At 29.4% G+C, this 24,539-nt stretch overlaps 1 protein-coding gene across 4 annotated transcripts in view; it reads right to left on the minus strand.

Annotated features, from left to right (window-relative positions):
* LOC100164949 (lachesin) overlaps positions 1 to 24,539 on the minus strand; it is a 113,425-nt gene that overhangs the window by 29,164 nt on the left and 59,722 nt on the right. For all 4 annotated transcript variants that reach the window (XM_001952813.5, XM_008183886.3, XM_008183888.3 and 1 more), the window contains exons 4-6: positions 15,695 to 15,798; positions 12,120 to 12,327; positions 9,630 to 9,785 (exon numbers count right to left, since the gene is read on the minus strand). In XM_001952813.5, coding sequence (XP_001952848.2) covers positions 9,630 to 9,785; positions 12,120 to 12,327; positions 15,695 to 15,798 — 468 coding nt within the window. The remainder of the gene's footprint in view (positions 1 to 9,629; positions 9,786 to 12,119; positions 12,328 to 15,694; positions 15,799 to 24,539) is intronic.

The raw sequence follows: 24,539 nt of genomic DNA on the forward strand, positions 1-24,539 counted from the left end.
TACTAGTTAATTCCTACAAACACTTAATACGTATTGATTTTCAAAATTGGTGGTTTATACGTTCAACCGTTGTTCGTTGCAAGCACTGCAGCGACACGACAAAAAAAATACGTAAATATACCACGACACTCGCCCCTGATAATAATGTAAACAAAAAAAACGAATAAAAATGAAAAATTTATCACCTTTGGAACGTTTGAAAACATCAATTCGCGACCATATATTATTACGTCGCAGTTTTACTACACCAGAGGTAATAATAATAATAATAATAATACTTTGTACGCACAAGCTGGAATACCGATCACAATATTATATTTCATTCAATCCACTTTGCTCCATTTATCGATGTCGTGCGCGCGCAAATCACACGTTATTTCCACGAATGCACCTAATATATAAATTAAATTATTTCCGATACCAGAACCGGATGTATATGGCGTATTATTATATTGGGATTCGGTACAACGCTTATTTCCGTTGGGGTGAAATCTCTGACCAACAATGACGGCGGTGACCATATTTGTTACGCTATATTTATGAGAAAAATGTCGAAGAGATCGAAAAAAAATAACGTAGTACACGGCGGAAATAAGTCGGGGAAAGCACACACACACACACAAGTACATATATGCGATATGGGAAAAAGATACACTGCACACGGACCGATATCCCGGAGGGTATAAGAGTGCAGCAGCGGTGGGAGTGTATATAGGTGGGAACCGGAAGAGGACGGTGACGCCGCCGCCGGTGACCGGGGTTTTAGCAAATCTGTCTAGCCGAATATCTACCTCGGGGGGTTTCATATATGTGTATGTGTATATATATATGCATGGTACATATACATACACACGACGCCCGGTGTGTGTATATATATATATATATATATATATATGTATGCACCTCGCGTCCCCGTGACCATCAAAAAGATATACTGACCGGTGGAAAAGAACAGTCGTGGAAGGCGGGACGCAAACGGACGTGTGTGTGTGTGCGTGTATGGGTGGAGGTTCGTTATGTTTTCCCGAGCGACCGCCGCCGCCGTTCGGACGTAATATATAAATTGCTCGGGGCACACGGGCTTTTCGGTACGGTTTTCCCCAAAGGCACTGACGGGGAAGCGTAGAGGTACGGGGTCGTGGGGGAAGTGCAGTGCTTGGAGATATTCGGATGTGTAGCGTCGGTGTATTACACCCACACACATACACACACATGATGATATGTAATACATGCGTATAATACGTGTACACAAAAAGATTTTCAGTATACATGACGAACACGAGTTTTCCAGGTTTGTCTTATGGATGTATTTACTGGTGCAGCAGTTGTGAACAGGACCGTATTTAGAAATTTTCTGCCCAAGGGCAATACAAATAAAAACAGTCCAATTATAAAGAAAAAAACACGTGTATTTGTTTTAAAAAATAATTTTTAAAATTAAATAAACTTAGGTACTTACGTACATGTTGTTAAAAACAAAATAACGGTTAAAAAGTTTTAATTTTTTTCCAGGATTGTGACTCCAGAATTAAAATTTTTAATAATACTATCATAATTGATGGTGGACGTTATGTCACTTTTAATTTTTAATACAAGAACTAAGGACGTGTTCATGTTCTAATAATAATGATAATATTATAAATTATGATAGCAAATTACAAATTAAAAAATATTAAAACAATTTAACTACAGGAAATAAGAAAATGGAGTTATTCGGAGATTAAAACAATAATCATTTTAAAAAAATTGCACCACCTTTATATCAACCCCTTGGTCCCCCTCAACACCACTACACACGCCACCTAAATACGGTCCTGCAGGTTTTATACCATTGCCACACATCAGTCGTCAATAATAAAATTACACACACACACACACACACACACACACACACACACACACACACACACACACACACACACACATGGAATATGATTCGAGTGCGAATAATCACGGAAAAAAAACAACTGTGTGTATTATAATTAAAACAGTTAAATAAATAAATAAAATAACCGTGTACCTATATACTTCCAATTATAACGTTACATATCATAGTGCGTATACAAATATATGTGTGTGTACGAGCAGGTCATTATTATACCTACCTGCCAGCAAATCGGTCCCGTCGGATATGGACATTCGTTATATAATTATTATGGTATACCTGTAGTATCAGTGTTATACATATAAGTACCTACAGACAGTTGTGCCGCAAATCGCAATTAAAGACGAGTTGTGGTGGTGGAGGGTGGAGGGTGCTGAGGGCGATGGCGTTATTATGCAGTCGTTGGGACCGTTTCCTATGCGTATAGTGTTTTTCTTTTGAACCAAAGAAGTGGTACTGAATTAAAAGTGAACTTAGGTCAAATGAAAACGGCCTCAAATCTATATTTTTATTTTGTATAGAAAAACAATTTTTGAAAGTTTGAATTGTTTAACTTCCAAACGAAGTGAAGTACACGTAATTAATTTTTTTTTACTAAATCTTAATCATCGGAACTATGATCATTATCATTTTGTAAGAAATTACGGTTGGTTGAGAAACACGTGTATGTGGGGCGAGGATTCGTCACTAAAAACCCGGTGGTGATCACCCATCCGAGAGCTAGGGCCGATACTTGATCACAGAACATGTTAATGACTGAGGACGACCAACGAGGCACACCAGACCCCGTAATTTAATTTGATTACCTATGTAGCTATATTATGTATAGTAATTATATAATATATTAATATAATATACATTCTACATAAAATTGTCTAAAGTCTAAACTACAAGGTGTGGTAAAAAGGTTCTGACGTGTGCTGTAATTAGTTAGATAAGATAACCCGGTATTTTACTAGATTAAAGTTCATGATGATGTATAGGGACGGTGTTATTTTTATTTATTTATTTTATTAGTTTTATATTAGATATCAGTAATCATGCAGTACACGTTACACCGTGCCTGTAAATCAACGCGTTTTTGAAATTACGGCGTACGTTGACAGTATAATACCTATGCGTAAGCGGGTAGCTGACTGTATCCAAATTGAAGATGCCTTAATTAGTAATGAAATTTTTTTAAATTAAGATTTGTTAGTAACAATTAATTTTAATCTTTGTGTTCAATAAAATATAATTTGTTTCATTACTTTGTCTTTGATGCTGGTCTAAAAAACTTAAATTAAAATTCGATAGAACCCACTGCCCCACCATATAAATAAGTACCTATTAATATTTATTTCTTATACAAATCTGGTATGAATTTCAAATCACAGACGTTCGGCCCTTGCCATATTTAAAAAAAATTGTCAGACTATAGGGTTTAGCGGTGGCACTGCTTTTGAATGTCTGTATAAATCTGCGTCCACTGATTTTATATTACTTATAACGATATTTGGGTATGAGTGGTATGAAGACTGCCGGACGGCACACCTGATGGATCAATTAGTTTTTCAAATGTTTTATGTATCGCACATGATAATATTATATTCGCTAAGAATACATATGGAAGTATTGACAATTTTACGAACGTAACTAAAATATTTTTAGGTTTTGTGCCTAAAGCCACAATACCGTCGATTATACGAGGTGAAATTGTAAAAACCAATACATTTTTTATCATTATTGCAGACTGCAGTATTATCAGCTGATTCCTATAATTATAATATGCACAAAAACCTGTATAGTTTTATTCATTAAAAATATGTGTTGACGATTTGAGATTTTCCTGATGTGAAAAATAAACGCATTTAATTGTTGTTCAACTATAACAAAAACATATAGCGACCCTTTTGGCTACAAGCACACGCATTGTACAACCGTCTTTTGTTCAGAAGCCCTCGGCCATGTAATAATATATGTTAAGCATCAATCCCACCGTATGTGATTACCTATGATATGTAATGTGTTGAGCAAGTCAATGAAAATAATTAGCCCAAAATTAAGCGAACACAAGGTCGTTAAGTTTCAAATTAATTGTTAACGAATAATAAATTGAATTCACCAATTTCTAAGTTAATAAGGAAAAAAATGAATATAACACAGTTTAAAATGAGTCAGTCTACTTTTTAAGTAGTGGATCACATATTATAAAGAGGATTTTTTGCCCATAATATAGGTACCTCGTACCTACATATTTTAGTTATTTTATCAACAAACATTGCAAAATGTATAATACTATTACTAGTATTATACTTATTTTACATTGTGTACAGTAATATTAAGAAATTTAAAAAATCATTATTAAAAATGTTAAAAAATAGTTCAACTTATAGATTATTTTTAAATCGATTGAAAAAGCTGAGTTATTTCAACAGTCAATTACGCTCGTTAAGTTCTTAAGTTAATTAGAAAACTAACTAACTATAGTTAAGTTATACCTAAAGTTTAGAAAAAAATTAACTTTTCAACTGGTTAATGTCCCCCCGGACCTTTTTGTTGGGTAGGTCAGGCTGCGATTTTCCTGCCGGCGACGAGACGACAGAAACGATCGCGGGTCGCCCGCGTGCTTCGAGTTCTTGCAATATTTTCGTAGTCAAGTTTTCAACGGCCCCGGTCTTAATTCGATAAACAATAACAGTTAAATTTTACGTTCGACATAGTACGTTGTTCGCCAATACACACGACAGTATAGTGCGCGGGACTAATAAAATGCACCGTGGCCAACAACAACAGCACACGAGTAAGTATTAAACGACGACGATAGCAATTTTCAAATAAAAAAACTGCAAATCATATATTATTGCAGTCAAAAACGTTCTCGTACCGTATTTACGATCGCAGTATTTTTTGATCAGTAAACGATATTCTCTTCTGTTTAGAAACGGTGGAAATCTCGAGTGACAAGTCTTGAAAATTTTTGATTTTATAGATAACCTTTAGAAGTTTGTGCACACTACACGCACAAACTAAATCGAATTTATTCATACGCATTTAATGTCACTTAAAAGTAATAAAATAAATCTTCAAACTTTTATACTTTTATGACCATTATTATTTTAGTTTTAAACGAGAACACTGAAAAATATGATTTTACGATATTTATGCTCGAGTCGTAATATTATATTTCTTTTTTTTATTCTGATAAAACGGAATATTACAAATTTTAAAAAACCAATGTTTAACCGCAAATAATTTCCGATTAATTGATGATAATAAATAGTGTTTAACAAAATAAAGAGCGGTAAAACTTTTTAAGCGTTTATTATAAAACAAAACAAATCGTGGCGTATACATTATTTATTATCATTTCGTAAACCAATCCTGTAACATAAATACGGACTTGGTTTCTGGGCCAAAATTAAGTGGTCCGAATTGGTTCTCGATAGAAACTACTTATATACATCTGTTCAAATTGGTTTCCGCAAACGTACAAGTAGAAAATATTGTTAAGATCTGATGACTGTGATTTTCTGCTAAAAATATGAGCAAAATGTACATCTACTTCAGAGCAAACTTCATATTGTTGGTACTTGGTTGGACTATTATTAAAAACCTATTTAATAATTTAATATATTACTGATTTTAGTTGTATATTATATCCCAACATTTTTTTTATACTTAGCGTTTTTTTTACACGGAGTATGGTGTAGTGTTTTTGTTTGATCTCACTAATTTTCATTTGATACCTCATTATTTCGGGAACATATTGGTTTTACAATGATGTTTTTTTTTTGTTTATTAGTCACCATAGGTGTAGGATAGTGCGATGTAATGCGGGCCGCGGGGAATATTATCTAATAAATTGTTGAAAATACGCTGCAATAATTTGTTATTATAGTATAATTTCAAAATGATTTGAAAACTACACCATGCACTTCTACGTAAAATGTCCAATTAGATTATTGTATTTTAAAACTTCATTATTTTACTACAAATTTGCTAGGCTTTCTCAAGAAATGTATTTTGTAAATCGTGCTGGTTGCTGTAATATATTGTCCGGCAGTTAAGTGTGTGTTTTACCTTAATGTGTAATTTAAGGGCGCTATTTTCTTTTTATACTTAGCGCGATCAAGTTTTTATGCTTAGTTGTATTTTATATAGATTGATTAGCAACACAAACGTGGGAAACTGTTGTCGGTTCAACATGCAATATTATATTCAACCATGGTTGATAAACTTAATATTTACATAATTGTATTATTAAAATGAATGTTAATTAGACCCAATTTGTAGGTTTGCCTATAGACTACCCGAGAACAACCTCGTAGGCATCCCATGTAACGACGCTTGTTCGTTGGACTAGTTTGAATGAAAAACCAAATACAAAATCTGATTTTATTAGTATCCGACCAAGAGAAAAATCGTTTTTGAATAGACAACATTAGCTGAGAAAATTCCCGAATTGTAGCACTGGTGGAGGAGTCACAACAATATATTATACTCGTTTAACGGTTAACAAAAACATGCAAAAACGGTTGACGGGAAAATAATGGATCACGTGAGTACATATTCCAACATGGCACAACGAATAATTCGTAACGTCTTTATAAGGAATTTGTGCTTAACTCACTCTCGCAGTTTAAGTATGAGTCAATTAAAAAAGCGGCGAAATAGACAACAACGTTTTATCATAAAAACATTTTTAACTTGGCTGAGATAAATTGCTGCCTGACAAATAAGCATTAGATAATATAAGTACAAACGTATACGATATAAATTACAACAATTTCATACAAATCATATAATATATAATAACTAAACTCTAAGACTTCTAAGTATTTAGACTTCTTCCGTGACTTAATATTAATTAATTGCCAACCATAACATAGAATTTATAAATTTTACCACAGATATTTTAAGTTTAACAGTATATTTATTTGGACAAAATGTGATATCAATTTGTTTCTATTATAACGTCATAGTCACTATTCAAAATATAATATATGTATATATATACGAAACGTCTTGTACATCTAAAAGTGACCATCATTGTTTAAGATGTTCAAAATAACTATGATTTAACAATTTTTTATCTATTTATTATAAAATCACTGCATTGGTTTAAATCACACTAAATATATTAAACGTAAAATGTATATTAAATCAATTGATACTTTTAAATTATTTCACTATTTTCATATCATAAATTATTTTTAAGTTTAAGATGTTTAAATAAATGTAATTTTTTTTAATTTTTTAATTTATAGCAATCTCAAGTAATAAATCAAAACAACTTTTTTTTGGCAACAATTGTATTCTAAATACTTTTCTCATTTTATATAAAGATTATTTCCTGAAAGTTTTCTTACACAATTCATTGCCAACATAATTCAATTTTCCAAACATACTTTTTCCTTCAAAGAAAAAAACATAGGAAATCGATAAAATATATAATGAAATAGTTTTAGTGTTTGCACTTTGCCGTATGAAATTAAGACAACAAGATTTGATTACTCAGAGAACAAGTCACCACTCCGCTCACCATTATAGTTCATATTTAAACATCGATCAATATAAATTCATAATACAAAAAACAGAAAATTCTTAACGGGGTTCGCAATATAATGCATAAAAACAATGATAGAATTATCGTCACTCCAAGAACGAGCGATAATAGTTCACCAAAAATGTGTGGCAAAATATTTTTATATATTGTAAAAAAATCCACCAGAGAAATATATTATTATATTAAAATATATATCACTTCAAAAGTCTTTGTCAGTCAATGTGTTGTTATTTTTTTCTTCAAGATTAAAATGATCAACAGCAACAACAACTACATTATATTAAATCTTAATTTGAAAAAAAAATGATAGCACAGTGGTAAATTAAATTTTCGACATCACTAGCAACCACCACCCCTACCACCACCTCTAACAACACCACCACCATCGCCACCAACAACAATGTATAATAACAAAAGTTTTAACCCTTGAAAGTGTAATCCACTAAATTCCGTACATAAATTTAAATATTTTTAACGTGCGCACATATTATAGGTTACACCGAAACTTACAAACCACTTCTGTAACCTTTGTATATTATACTAATGCATATAGCAGGATTATAACTTTTTATAAGAGGTAGGTATCTCATGCACGCGATTACATGTACCGACACAATACATGCGTATACATTTTACTTTTATTGTAATTTGGTAGGAAAACAATAGCGGAGCGTACATGCAAAACAAAAAAAGTTTATTTTTTTTTTATTGCTGCTAAACTCATGACGACTTTTGCGTATTAAACACTGTTTATTATATTAGGTTCGGGGTCTGCAGAGAATAATCGGTCGAAATAAATTGAAAGTACGTGATAAAACGGCTAGTTGTGTTAAGCCTATTATTTTGTGTATACGCATTATGCAGTACACACTATACAAAAATCATAATAATTATATTACCTATAATATTATGTTATTCTCTAATCGTGCAACGAAAAAAAAAATGTGAACGATAAAATTATCGCAATTAATTATAATAAAAGAAAGAAAGTAGTGCGCGCGCCATTATTACCCCCACCCACTGCGGTCGCTGGCTCGTATAATTTAGGAGTTAACATGAATACATATATAGTTGACCTGGCACAATGTTCCTATATATTTTTTGTAACCTTGAATTTCATCATATTTACACACGCACACATATACAATATCACGAAAAACGAGTTCAACTAGGACATTGACGAACGTGACGCGCGTAATGGTAACTTTAAGACAAACGATCACCACAAAATTCGCGTTCGAAACCTTTCCGATAATCAAGTGGCGGTGATAATAATTCATAATATTATAATAAATTATTCTATTGCAGTGTAACCCATCACGGTAATAATAATCGGCGTTGTATTAAATTATACAGGCGAGAAGACCATCGATCGAAATGAAAGATAAATACAAGACGGTTAATTTCTCCACACTTAGGCGTCAATCGCATGCGAAGACGAGGTAGGTGAATTACTGATAATAATATAATAATATTATTTAACATTATAATATACTTTCAGGTGGCCAGTTTACAAATATTGTAAGCACATACTGTTAAATATACCGAGTGATTCTTTTATACTTTTATCGAAGAACACGCATTATTTCAAAACGTTTAACTTTTTAAAAATATTACTTTTACATAATATTTTAGGACTTGGGTTGAACTTTTATTATTAATAACTTATTGACTACTCTTCCAAAATTTCATTTTTATATAGGCGCCAATCGAAATACTCCAAACGAGAAATAGGTAAAATGTTGACGTTCAAAAAATTGAAAGCTTAAATAGTTCTTAAACAGTTAAATCAATAAGTGTTCTGCGATAAAAGAATCACCTGATATAATATAATATATACATATAATATGATCTAATATACATTATAATGTTTTTATGCCGAAAGTATAATAGTTTCCATCGAGGTCGTTTAATATACATTTACAGCACCGCGTGTTGTCCGTCGCGGTGAATCTGTCGTATCGAGGCATAAAGTGGTTCAGTAATTATTTCGACTCGGCCGGCCCTAACTTTGGTGAGGCCCGGTCCCTCCCATGCCAACCCTTCTTATTAATGCCCGCGACAATATATATTAAATGTACGTATGCGATACACCCTCGTTATCATAACTGCATCTGTATATCGTCATATTATTATTACTACTATTATTATTATTACTATTACTATTATTATTATTATACGGTATCGCGTTCCTACCTGTGTCTCCGTTGTAATTAATATCGTCGCCGTCCTCCCTTCGCCACATCACATACGGCTCTGGGTATCCGGCAGCTTTGCATATTAAAGTAGCATTACTCGCTTCGCGCACCACCATGTCTGTGCTCGTCTCCTTGTCTATGATGCTTGGGGGTACTAGAGAATAAGAAAAATCAAACATTATTTTTTTTCTACTCATTTGTTATATTATGCGTCGAATTTCGATTCAATTTTGATCGTTGGTTTTATTCGGGTTTTTAAACTGCAATGCTTGTACGCTCTTCGTGAATACATAATAAAATAGTATAACATATGCCGTATCAACTATAATAGTTTAATATAGGTAGGTACCTATAGGTTTATAAGTATACTTTATTAATAGTATAACATATAGACATGGGTAATAGTGTGTGTATTATAACTACTAGAATAACATAACATGTGTTTTACACGTGCCAGTAATCAGTATTATGTATCTACAATTGAAATGATTGCTTACGTGTAAAATTAGTAATTAATTAAAATTAATTTTCTTAGGTTGCAGTAATAAATAATAATGTCAGGTAACTACTAATTTATAGAATGTCAAAATCGATTAGGTATCATTCACGGGATGATTAATCATACCTACTGGCTACTATTGATAATGTAAAATTGCATGTCCTACATGGCATATGTATAATGTACCTATATCGTGTTAATACTTTTAAGAGGATAAAATTATGGTTTAATGTTACTATAGCCATTGGCCAATCACTGCAGTAGTGATCGATGACGTTCAACTTGACTTCGATTTTCACTAAAAATAACAAATTAATAAATTGATACATTTCGACTACACTCTTTAGTCTGTACATTACTCGCTTGTACTATAATATATAAATATTTAAGATGCTAAACAATAAACACATAAGTGTAATTTTTTTTTAAAGCATTTATCATTTTTGGTTGGCTACTATAATCCATTTGGAATATATGTTTATTATGCAATAGTTATAAAAAAAATTTAATTTAATTAATAAGAAATATAAAAACCCGGAATATGGACTAAATGGTTATTGGATTATTATTGTTTTGTTGCAAATCTAGAAAATTCATGGTAGTTAATACTTTTTTTAATTTAAATTAACTTTTCAATTTTTTTTATTCAATTTTATACCTAAGTTAATTTTTGTAAACCATGCTTTTTTTTGCTTTTTTCAAACAACTTTGTGTTTTTTTGTTATTAATTGTGCTTTAAAATCTGAGCCTTAGTTATAAAGTATTTATAGTTTTGACTAGTGGAGTCATTGATCAACATTTTGTGGGGTACTCCTGTATACTACTCCACTTTACTTATTGGAGCATTAAATACTTATAACCCATAAACTAATCGTCCAAAATTTGGTTCTTAAGTACCGAAGAACCCCAAAAAAAATTCTGCCTTGCAATAAGGAATTAAACATGCATAATAGTAAAAAAAAAAGTTAATTATTTATAAATGATAACGATAAAAATAATAAACAGTTTAGGTATACATAGGCCTACATTTTAGGTAATAAGTTTAGGTAAATGTTATTTTTTAACGACTTAAAATTTTTTTTTTTCAAAAACGTTAATATCTAGTTAATATGAACGTGTTACATCAAATGCATCAACCAGTATACACTACGCATTATCTATATCTGTAACATAATTTCTAGAAAAATAATGCAAATTAACAATTAAATTTACGTAACTACTTTTTTTCTTAGAAAATCTAATATTATAAATTATAATATTAATAAAGGATTAACGAAGATATTATTAAAGTTATATAAAACAGAAATTAAGATCATATTTTCTTGAGGTTTAATATGCATAATAACTACCCCGTTTTAAATTTGCATACATGTGTACTTTAAACTCGCTACTATTTGCATACTCACCCCCAATTTGTCCCTTAAATAATGCATTCATGCAATTTTTAATTTTTAGAAATTTTAAATATATACTATATTATTTACTTAAAAAAAAATATTTTCAAATATTTAGATTAACCATTTAAGGTATTTTTTTTGGTGTATAAACTATATTTTTTGTAACGAGATACTTAAATGGTATAAAAAATCTAAGAATTGGAAACGATGATCATTACGTATAATTAGAAATTCCAAAAATTAGAATATGAATGAATAAATTATTAAAATAAAAATAGAAGTACCTAAGTGTATTAGTCAAATCACTCTGTGTAAGTGCTTGAATATTATGTTTTGTACTAATTACCTGATATTTTTATATTATTTCGTCCTTTGAACATTTATTGAAGTTAACAAACTCAATTAATTCTATTGCGTTTTATACTTTCGAATTAAAACATTAAATAAAACAAATAACATTAATTAACAGTGAGCGTTGAGAACTGTTTTACTTCATCAATTGAATTTTTGGTACTATGTAATGAAATCCAGTTATCGAATCGAAACACAATACGCATGATCGAATAAGGTTAAAAATAATTCGTATACTTACCGACCACTTGCAAGTACCCTTGTCGACTTCTCATCGGGTCCGTGTTCACTTGACACATGTACCATCCCCGATCTTCTTCGTGCACGTCTTTAATATGCAAATACCACGATCGGTGATCGTTGTAGGAAAGCGTTATCCTAGAATTTTGGGTAATAACGTTGTGGTGAATGGACAAAATCGTCTGAGTATCTACCCTGACCCATGCGACCTACAAGAAAATAAAAAAAAAGACTAGATTCAAGATAAAATGTTTAGAATTTTCAATAGAATACAATACGAGAGTATTACAGGACTGGACGTGCATATTATAAATCCAATCCCTGAGATTGCAATGATTATTGAACCATATCCTAACCCTCAAAAGTATATAAGAAATGCGAACTAATAATGCTTCGTGTACGATCGTAAAATAAAATTGTGTATTATACAATTATTATATTATAATAATATGATAGGGACTCCCTATTAGGAAAGTAACTACGATGCAAATAAACATATTTAATATTATTAATATTATTTTTTTTTTAAATAAATTCAATTTTTTAATTTTTCTTTTTGTATACAAAAATATTATATTTAAAATAAGTATAAATCGTTAGTATTTAGCTCTGTGAATGGTCTTCAGATAATTCCCCTCATAAAATGTTTGCAAACAACAGACAGTTAATTTATGTCTGTACTCAGAGAATATGCGGATATTGTATGTATGGATACTCAACTCTTTTTGTTCACCTGCAGGGTAACTGAGTAAAGTACGCAGTGTATTATTATACCTACATTTTATAAATCATATAAAAATCTTTACATTAAAAAATCAATTCCTACAGTGAAACTCGGTATTCTATAGCATTATAATATGTAAGATGTTTTAAATTTAGATATAAAACTAATAATAAGACAATATTTTAAAGATTTTATAATAATAGTTTGAACATACAAGAGTATAAACATATTTTTTTAAATACCAACTTTTAAAACTATGCAAATGTAGTAAAATGTAAAATTGATGATGTTAGCAAAAGTCATTGAGAAGTCTTACAAATGTTAATTTGTAAATATTTTGTGTTATTTATGTGTTTATTACATGTTTTTAATGCATTAAGTTTTCGTCTATAATACTGGTCGTTTGCCATCCGGTCCTACGTATATTGCTGCAAGTTTTCGGTATTTTATTTTTTTTGAAACTTTTTGGAAAACTGCAGTAGGAATTCCAAAAATGACTTCCATTAAGTACCATCAATATAAGTAATATGTCCTATCGCACACCCATATACTCGATTTGTGATATTTATATATTAAATGTTTGGATCACTTCTTTTAGCAAGACAATTGTTTAAATAGCCGTAATAAATACGAAAAAAAATGTTGTAAAAATTGTACAAAAGATAAAAAATAAATTATCTACATTTACATCTATGGTATTTTTTATACATATTATATAAATACAATAATTTATCTTATCGAGTTTTCGTATTAGATAAACTTAAAAAAATATATTCGTTTTGATAAGGATATTTGAATCTGCCCGACCCAAGGGTTGGAATATTTGAACCATCGGTCCGCTATCTTACGGCTCGTTATTGTATACGTCATTTAGTTATGCGAGAAGTTCAGTCCACACTCTACAATAACATATTATTATAATGTTCACCAAATGAGCGATTATTACGAACTAATAATATAATATTACGTTGTTGTGCTATGCGCGTATAGATCGTCTAGACCGAGCTGCACTGTAACCGCACTAAACACCACGACGTGAATGGACGACCAACTGCGTTTCGGATTATCGTTATATAATATGGCTGATAATGATTGTGGTATAATATTATATGGGTATAACGGATTTATGGTAGTTTGATTGGCCAGTTAGCCGCACCCAACGTCCCAGCTATATAATAATAAATATGTATTATAACCCGGTGTTGTTGATTAGACGCGCTCGTGATTGACCACCGTGTCTCTCTATTGTGAAGTTGTAAGCCTTTGAACGTTGAACCGTAGGTACATAATATCAAATTAGACTTGACACAGTGTTTACACCGAGAAATCACAGGACTACAATCAATATGTAGTGTACGATATGATTATAGGGATCATATTTACAAACGACTAGGTACAAATGTTATATACTATAAGTTATATAGTACCTAGTTGGTTTCGAATTAATGTGATTTTTGTATATTAGGGTAGATACCTATATATTTTTCGGTCAATTGTATTGTGTGCATAATGTACATAACATTATATAAGGGGTAGTTGCTTAATTATAATCAATAATTATTATTGATATACCTACAGCATTTTTTTCACGTTCAAATTTTCAGCAATGCGTAATAAGTGAATACTTACATGTTTTATGATTATTTATTGAAGTACCTATATTACGATTTATATATTTTTAAGTAATACCTTATTTTGTATTCAATGACAACATTTCGCTTTTATTAAAGTATTGTTAGGAAAAAAAATACCTAGTAGGTACATTGTAGGTACAATTGTCAATGATATTTCCAAGTAATGGACAAAAAATAATTCAAATATATGTATATAGAAGTAAAACGTCAAGTCCTACAATAATTAAATATCTTTTAGTATAACTAGTATTCAATAACACATTATGATTACTAAAAATAAGAAAAGCCATTAACGAAATGTATCTAAATATCATTTTTTATCATCCTTAAAAGTTGTACCATGCATGAGATAGGTACTACAAGATAAGTAATATAAAATTGAATTTATTTTAAGTTTATTATTTTCTAAAGAATTTAAAAAGTGTGCAATAGTTTTTTTTTAGCTTAATTAGTTTACGAAATTAAATTAAACGATTATCATAATCCACAGCTAATAGAACTTTTTGGATTAAAACACGGACCATTTAAATTTTAAAATGATAACACTAATCTTTACGAAAAGTACAAGGCATTGGTTTTTTTATATCTAATTTAAAATCATATTTTTAAACTTTACTCTTATAATATTACCTATGTAGAAGTATTATGATTTAATAAACTGAAATAATAAAATATACTCGACATTTCAAAAATAATAATATGAAATGTAGAAAAAATGATTAAAGTTTATTTATTCAATTTGTGATACTTTTAGATAAAAATACTTCTTTTCTCATAATAAATGTTTATTCATGAAATTAATAAAACAATGTATAATATTTATAAAAATATCCGCTTGTATTAATTAGTTATCAGTAAAATACTACATTTTCATTATTTAACTTTTTCTCCCGTTTAAAAGCCATTTCCCGGGAAATTATAGCGAATAGATGAAATTATTTCAGACTTTTATTTTAAAACCCAATTAAAAGTTTTCCTTTGTTGACCGAGGTTATTTAATGGGCTGAAGCCACCTGTTTTGGGGTTATTTAAGTGGCCGTAATGCACCGTTAGTAAGAATTATATTATTTGTTATTTAGAAGAGAGAAACATGTTGGTGGATTCTACTATCAAGGCCCAGGACAAAAGACCACCCCGGAGAATATTATTATCTCTTAAATTAACTGCGCATTAGCGAAACCGCCACCATGATATACCATAGCGTTTCTGTTTTCTCACCCTGAATCCACGTAAATTGTCCACCACACATGCCAGTAGTGCATCTCTGCCAATGCTGACAGTGACGTTTGGTATGGGTTCGGCAAATCTTGGCATTGACGTTTCTGTACAAAATAAATAAAAACAACATTAGTGTTCATCCGATTGTTTCGCGAACCACGATGATGGTGTACACAATTAGTATTTTTTTTTTCTATATATTGACAAACATCATAGCTCTATGGTTGATTTTTCACAGAGCATATTTTAAAAATGCATGTTATTGGGGGAAAATAACAGGTGCCATGATCAGCCTAATCAGTCTAATAGTAAGTTGGTAATAAGACGACTGAAGTCATGATTAAAAAGTTGTACTTCGCGTGAATTGTGTATCGGACATAAGAAATCGAGAAAAATTAGATTTAACGATCGTGTGTGTAAGAGAAAGACGACTAAAATAGATATAAATTCTAGTACTATAAATTAAGTGACCTACTGAAAAAAAAAAAATTGATCTTTATAACTTTTATAAAACATCAAAAAGGCACTTTATTGTCAGATCAATATTTTTAATCAATTATATACTCTTTCTATCATAAGATTTTTAGACATTTATTATTGTTGTTTTTATTATTTATTAGATTGTGATAGTGGATCAATGATTGTATTGGTTTTACAATACAGTATACATTATATGTTTTTTTTTGTCTGACCTTATCTTTAGGAGTAGTAAAAATCTTCAACTTTGAAGGGGTTTATATAAAAAGTTGGATGTAGTTGAAACTATATGAGGTCAAAAGTAAAAATTACAAATACTTTTTAAATTAACTGGGAAAAATTATGAAAAAAAAAATCATGGAAAAATAGGAATATTCTATGTGTACTTATTATAGGAATAAGCTGTTTTAAACAAAATCAATTTTTTTTTATGTTACAATTCAAAAAAGAATGACCGTGGGGACATAAACTGTTCTCTAAACAAATATTAGCATTTTATAAAATAAGTCTTACATTTTTTTTATACTTTAGCTCTTTTTGTGATATTTATAAACATTTAAATTGTTTTTAAAAAATTGGAAGTATAATAGTATACTGTATATTTATATGTGATTTTTTTTGTGAAAAATAATTCAACCTATCGTATTAACAATATAAAAGTAAATGTCTACCTAATATATAATAGTGATATAAATAAATCATAAAGTATCATTATTATATAGAAATTGAGGCTGAAACACCAAAAATACCATGTCTGCTCGGAATCGCTTTTTGTGGGCAATGACTTATCATTAAATTTAACACATCCATAGATGTAATGCATTACAGTGACCTTCTCAATAAAAAGTATACTTGAAACCTACTATTCCAAATAGCTACACATCCATGAGTTTATTTATTTTAAAAACCACATTTTTAATGAATAGTATAGATATATACATATACCTAATTTGATATATTCCTATTTAAGAAGTATTATTTCGGACAAAATTTTGGTTTTAAAATTTCATATTTTTACATCACTAATATGGTTTTTTTTTTTTTTTAGAACATATTTTATGGTTATGTTTTTGTAATTTTTAGGGCATGGTTAGAAAATATTATATGTAATTGCCGACTTTTATTTGACAGGGTTTCCGTTTTAAGCTACGGCGGTGGGTAAAAGTTTCTCGCGATATTGTGACGATTTACAAGCATGTGTGTACGTTTGAGTGTGCATGTGTATATGTGTGTGTTTGTCTGTATACATATAATATATGGACTTGTGATGCGGTTTATTGGAAACGCGAGAAATCGTGGGTGTATACGCTCGACGGAAGTTGTGTAACGACAACGTGAAAACTTTAGGCCGATCTGTATACTAGCACGCCAGGAAAAGTTAGTGATAATATACGGAAGAAGGGTGGCGATTGAGGTTTGGTGTGGGACCCGGTGGCGGTGGTATAGTGGTGTATGAGGGGAGGTGCGAATTCATTTCGTGGAGCGAAACAATATTCACCATGACGTGTATGTGTGTAGATATATATGTATAATTTATATATTATATATAGTGTGGAGTGAGTCATTAAACCAGGGTCATTATATTATTATATAATATATATATGCATAGTTTAGATAATATTGCCAAGTGTTCCAGACACATCACGTACGTTGGAAACGATGGAGAGGGTCTGTAGTCCTGCGAATTGAGTGACCCGTTTTATTGTTTTAAATTAAACACATTTTTTCCCTCTCTTGTATCCCACCCCATATCCACCCTTACGCCGCAGCCGCCGTTACATTATCGCAATATATTATTGTACAGAATTTTTTATGTGCCATATAAATTTGTCGTCATCAACGTTATAATAAAAATATACCATACCAAATCCTAGATGTATATAAAAACAACATAATATACTGTATGGACGGCTGGAATAACGTTTAAAATATAAATAAATATACGACGCATTGACTGAACTCTTTTATTTCGCTTATGTTATACTACTAATAATTATGACAAAGCGATGAAATGCGCTCTTTTAAGTGTATGTTTGTAATATTTATTAATCTAACTCGTGGTATTTCATGTTTTCACTTATATTATATTATACGCAGTTGTCAGTTTATTCTCGTGTATAATATAATGTATTTATTGGAAAACAAACTGTATTTAAGAACAATCTTTTTCTCTGGGAGAACATCTCAAGTCTTAATAGAATAATACAGTATTATATCTGTCTTTATCATGCTTGCCATAGAAGCAAATTACATTTTGATCAGATTAACATCGAAGCCTACATCACTATAATATATTATATAATATAATACATATTATATACATAAATTTAATACTGTAAATATATTATGTAAACATCTTAATACAATTAATCTTTAGAAAAACCTAACGCTACATTTCAATAGATAATATTTTCGTCTTTCAATTTTGTACAATGGGTTAAAATAATATTAACTCGATTATATTATATTGACATACATCCTACGACCTACATAGTATATACAAGGTATTGGCTCTCCGAAAAGTAAATGTTCTATTTTTCGCGAATAACAATAGACAGAGATAAGAAAAATCTTCACAAAAAAAATAAAAATATTTTACTTATAAAGTCGTTCCATAAAATTTAAAAAATTTGATCTTAAATTAATGACAATCAAATAATGTCCAAACACGTCTTCAACTTAACAGATTTACTTTGCCCAAAATAAATACTATACAATACACAATACATACATATTATTATATATGGCAAATTTAATTATCAAATAACTAAAATAATACAATATATTATATAACATAATTACAATAATAATTGTACTAATTGAGTTAAAAGACGCTTTAAATCGTTATAAAAGCGTAATCTTACAAGACAAGCTACACTAAAATTATTTCGTTTTTTGTTCAGTACACAATTTTTTTACTTATTACACAAAACAATTTTGAACATTATTATTATTATTTTTTTTTATTAATTAAAAAAAAGCCTTATTGGAGTAATTGGCTAAATCAACTATATAAAAATTCACATTTTACCTTAAATTACATATTAATATATGAATTGCACGTCACAAAAGATTGATTAAATTGGTCTTAATTATAAAGGTAATTCTATTTTTTATGTTGCCTGGATGAAGGGCTTCTAACCGAATGTTTGGTACTCCTACTCCCCGTTTATCCGTTTCAAAAGAGAGGCATTCTGAACATAATTATTATTATATTCATTTATTTAATATTATTACTTTGGTAATTATTTATATTTTTATTCAACTAAATAGATAATTTCTATTTTGTTTTAAATTTTAATATTTAAATAATATATATCATACAACAAATAAAAAAAGGCTATCAATCTATATACCGCTTTCTTAATAAAGCAAAATAATAGAATATTATTTAAAGCAATAAAATAATTCAAACCGTACAAGGAAAATTAAACCATTTTCAAAATAAATAACCATTAAATGCAAAAATATACGAAAATAAGGAAAACAAAAAGAGCATGAAAAAAAGTACTAACAATAAGAGGGTGTCGAAAATAAAAGCATTACTAGTGCCTTTTTTTATGATTAATTTCTGGTATAATTTATAGGCTTTATTTTCATACGATCTTTTCCTCCTTTTTCCCCCTTTTTTGTCTTTGCTTATCATTTCATCTCTTCGTCCCCATTTCTTAACTTTTTTCATTAAATTTCCACTAGTAAATTCCATAAAATAAATCGCCACTGAAACCACGAGTTGTAGTAAAATACGAACAGTTTAATCCATCATGGTGGGATTGGGTCAGTAAAAAAAATAAATATAATTTAAATATTAAGTCGAATTTAACTCCGCCATTACTCTTTGCTTATAACAATAATAACTGTAAAATTACATTTTACAGATTTTCGACACCAAATCTAGTATACCTAATTATGTAACGACATTAACGCAGAATAACTTAATATGTGCACAGAAGCACTGCAGTACACACCACACATATTATAATGTTTCATTAACTAAATAATTTGTTGCTTTACAACTCATTTTTAAATGTTAGTACCAACAATTCACTCTTATCCACTTTGTTAATTGTGATTTTTATAATTCAGACGTTTTTAAAATATTAACTTTCATAACAAAATTAAATATGTATTTCAGTATTTGTACCACTTCACTCAACATTAAATATGCAAACAAAGAAAACTGCAAGACTCAGAAAAGTTTTTTGTGCACTTTATAATATTCTTTCGTTCAATCCCCTTTTAATTATTAATGAATAGTTTTGAGCAATACATTAACAATACCTATAAAACGAAAATAAAAGTTATGTGGTCATTATAGGTAATATAAATGTTACGAAAGACTATTGACTAAAGATATTTGAATATTATACCTAAAAGTGTTCTCATCCATTTTAAAACTTTATTTACAATATTTTAGATGGCAAAATTGTATCTATTACAGAATATTATTGTGTAATCTATATATATATTTAAAATTATCAACCAGTTTCAAAAATAAAACGTAAACAATTTACTTAGGTATATTCGTATTTAATAAAAACTTAATAATAATTTTTCCATACATTTCACATAAACAGAGGGCACCTCCTGCCCAGTATTATGTTCAAAAGAATGTTTAATTACACATCAAGTTTAGTGGTATTATATTTTTGCAAATTCCTAAGAAATGTCTGTAATTTAATTTCTAAACTTATACTGATTTCCGTTTTAAATAACAAATAAATTAAACATTTTTATAATAATAATCATTAAACTGTTACAATTATTGAAGATTATTCTGTTTAAAAATTAAAATCGTTAAAACATATTTTCTTTGTATATTAATGACTTTTGATTTATGAATATTTAATGTAATTTAGCAAATTAGCTTTTAAGAGTAAACGTTAAGCTTATATTTATATTCGAGGAAATATTTAAAGTTCTATCCACGTATAGATATTATGTACCTAACATAACAGCTTAATCAGAAACAGTTGCCAAAATCTTATCGCATAGTGAATGTACCTACATTTTCATTATATTTAATCACTGTTTATCAGGAATCTAAATCGATGACTCTCGCAAACATTTGTTCATCCTAATAATAGTCATAATATTATTTTATATAAAATAATTTATTCAAATACATATTATATAGTGTATAGTGGATTACAAATTTCAATTGCTCGACATTAATTTTAAGTTTCAGATAAAATATACAAAACTATGATTTACATAAATACAATTAAGAAACGTTCTGTGATTTGTTCTATAAAAATATAAACTATATAATATATTGCAATTGATTAATTAAAATAGTATAACAGAGGTAATTATTTTGATGATTGATTTTTCACAATTACAAATTGTACCATTTAGCAAAGTTAGATTAGGTCAGAGGTGGGATCTGTCGTTTGGATTCAATACTCTACTGGAAAATAATAAATATAAAGAGAAACGCTAGTATAAATAAAAGAAAATTAAAAATACTAATGTGGATAGATCAGTAGAGTCAGGTATGTTTTGTTAACGTGTAACAGGTGTCTAGAGGATAGCACTCAGTCGTTCGGACTCCAAAAGCTTCAAAATAAAATATGTATCAAAAGTACAACACATTTAGCCCCAATGCGTCTTGATTTGAATGTATATCGCTAGTATCGACCAAGTCAAACTAATGGGAGTTATTTTTGACAGTATATTATATTATTGTATTCATCCGATGTCATTATGAAAACTCAAAAGTTTTGTAATTATTATTACAAAATACCGGGAGTATAGATCCACAAGTGGTGTAAATGTGTAACTAATAATAAATAATTATTAACAATATAATAACATTGTGATCGTAATATTATTATTTAACTTCATTAATAAAGTATTATGTCATATTATTATTACATTTATGAGGCACAATATTATTGGTAAGCTCAGTGGACCCTCAAATTCGGTGTAGCGAAATAGTCTACCCAAGACGCCGTGTAACAAACTGTTTGATACAATTGAAAGGTGCCATCATATTTGTGTTTAGCCCATTCCTTTTTCAATTCCTAGATCCTAGAGCCTACAACTACATTATTTTCCGAACAATTATAATATAATAACAATAGTATGTAAGTATTATATTGTAGAATAATAAAATTAATAAATTATAATGCCTAAACATTTTCAAAAACGAATATACAAAACAATACAGGCATGTATAGTATTGTTTATGTATAATAAAATAAAACTATTGCTTGTTATATATTATGTAAGGTTTATAACAGCCACATTATTTCATGACATTATTCATTGATTATTATTATGCATAATAAAACGAATAGAAGATACGAAAACTAGACCGATTATCTTTCGGAACATTCTGGCGAATTACTATGTAGTCGGGTTTATCGTCTAGGGGTTATATGGGAAAGGGTTGTCTGTCTGGAGAAGTATTCATGCCAAATGGACTCAGATACGCCAAGAATATCTAACGGGAAGCGACAATATAAATAAAAAATGTCTAACCAAATGACAATGGATGTTTTATTCAAAACACCGGTTGGTAATGGATTTTAACAACGAGAAATAACGTAGAAATTCAATTAACATGCGCAGATAATATTATAATAAGGTTCGGACAATTAGGACATACGTGTTATTATGATTTACAGCAAGTATACATTATGTTGTAATCGATTAATTAGCCAAAGAGATAGTAAAATTTAAAACTCCTATTATAATAAATGTCGATAATTATTAAGAATAATTAAAAAATATAATAGAGAATTGAAGGAATAATTTGATTCTAAATAACCTAACAGTACCTAAACATTTTAGAAAGAGACACAATTTTTTATTGATTCGATCGATTTTTGGTCTGGAATACAAAAAATTAGTAATTTGATATTTTAGAGAATATAATTGTTAATTTTTAAGGCAACCATTAAAAGTGAGGGTTGGAGCAAAGCAAACAGAGTGAAAAGCTCCAAAGTTATTTTATAAATTACTTGACAAATTATATATTACCTACGTTATATTATTAGAAATAATTCATTGAACGATGTAAAATTAAAGAAATCAATTTTAAATAACTGATAATAATATAATTTTAATCTATAAATTCGTTTCAATTTAAAAATAAGTAAAAATAAGTTCATAATTATTATTATTACCAACTATTATGAAAAATACACATTATCAATAATTCGTTTTAGTGCACCAAAACATTTGCCTTAAAAACGATTTTACGATATAGTATTGTATACAGTTTAAAACACATAAAGTAACTATTGACGGTTTTCAATATGATCATTATAATATCGTTAACCATAATTTATTACATAGAAATATACAATCGTGAAACGGTTTATTTTCGGTTACCTAAAGCATTTCATTTTAGAAAATAAAAATCGCTATAATACGAAGTCGAGTCGAGCTAGTCGTCATTGACAGCAGTATATCTCGCACTGACACGGGATAACGTAAATAAGAAATAATGACGTAAACCATAATATACACACGGAGGGACGCATATACATTCGAGAAACGAATTTAACGAAAATAGTCGACAGCGTTACTTACTCACGCGGGGAAAAAAATATTTATAATAAGGCAGCTATAGTGCCTATACAGTATACCTAATCATATTTAGTAACGCGCGGTACAATTTTATTTTGCGTTCGGTAAAGTATGTTTGATGTGCATTAATCTACACCAACATAATAAATACGCCACAAACACACACACACACACACACACACATATATGTATTAAGTATATCAAGTGCATCCATCTGGTCGACGTGTAAACAAATCACGTTACTCGCGGAGCACCAGATAAATTGATACCGAAATAAATCCACCCGAGTACGTAAGGTTCGCGTCGATATAATACAGCTGATAGTATATATGTGTATATAAACTGAGTTGTAGCCAACTTCCCTGTTCAAATATTATTATATATCTATATATAATATATATATATATATCTAAACTGTTTTACATAAGCTTTTTTTCTGCCTAATCGACGCGCACAATCAATTTATTACGAACGAAAATACAATTCAACGTTCAAATTAAATTGATGATTATCATGGTAGTATAATAATAATAAATATCGTTTGGTAGATTATTACGTCATAATATTGTACGGAACTTTTGGGTATACGTTTGCGTACCTATACCACCTACGTTTTTCGTATATTTTCGTAGTTTTCCCGAATTGTATGTAATTTAATTTATTGCGGGCACACGTGCACATTAGTCCGCCACGTTTTATATAACATTTCATGACCTGTTTGGCCAATTATTTATTTGGAACGCATACAAACTATACACACGTATTTACTTATGTAAAACACGCTTAATTGGATAGAAAAAAAAACACCAAAATTTCCGAAGAACAACAA

Source organism: Acyrthosiphon pisum, chromosome A3 (genome assembly GCF_005508785.2).
Source record: "Acyrthosiphon pisum isolate AL4f chromosome A3, pea_aphid_22Mar2018_4r6ur, whole genome shotgun sequence".
NCBI classification, from domain to species: domain Eukaryota; kingdom Metazoa; phylum Arthropoda; class Insecta; order Hemiptera; family Aphididae; genus Acyrthosiphon; species Acyrthosiphon pisum.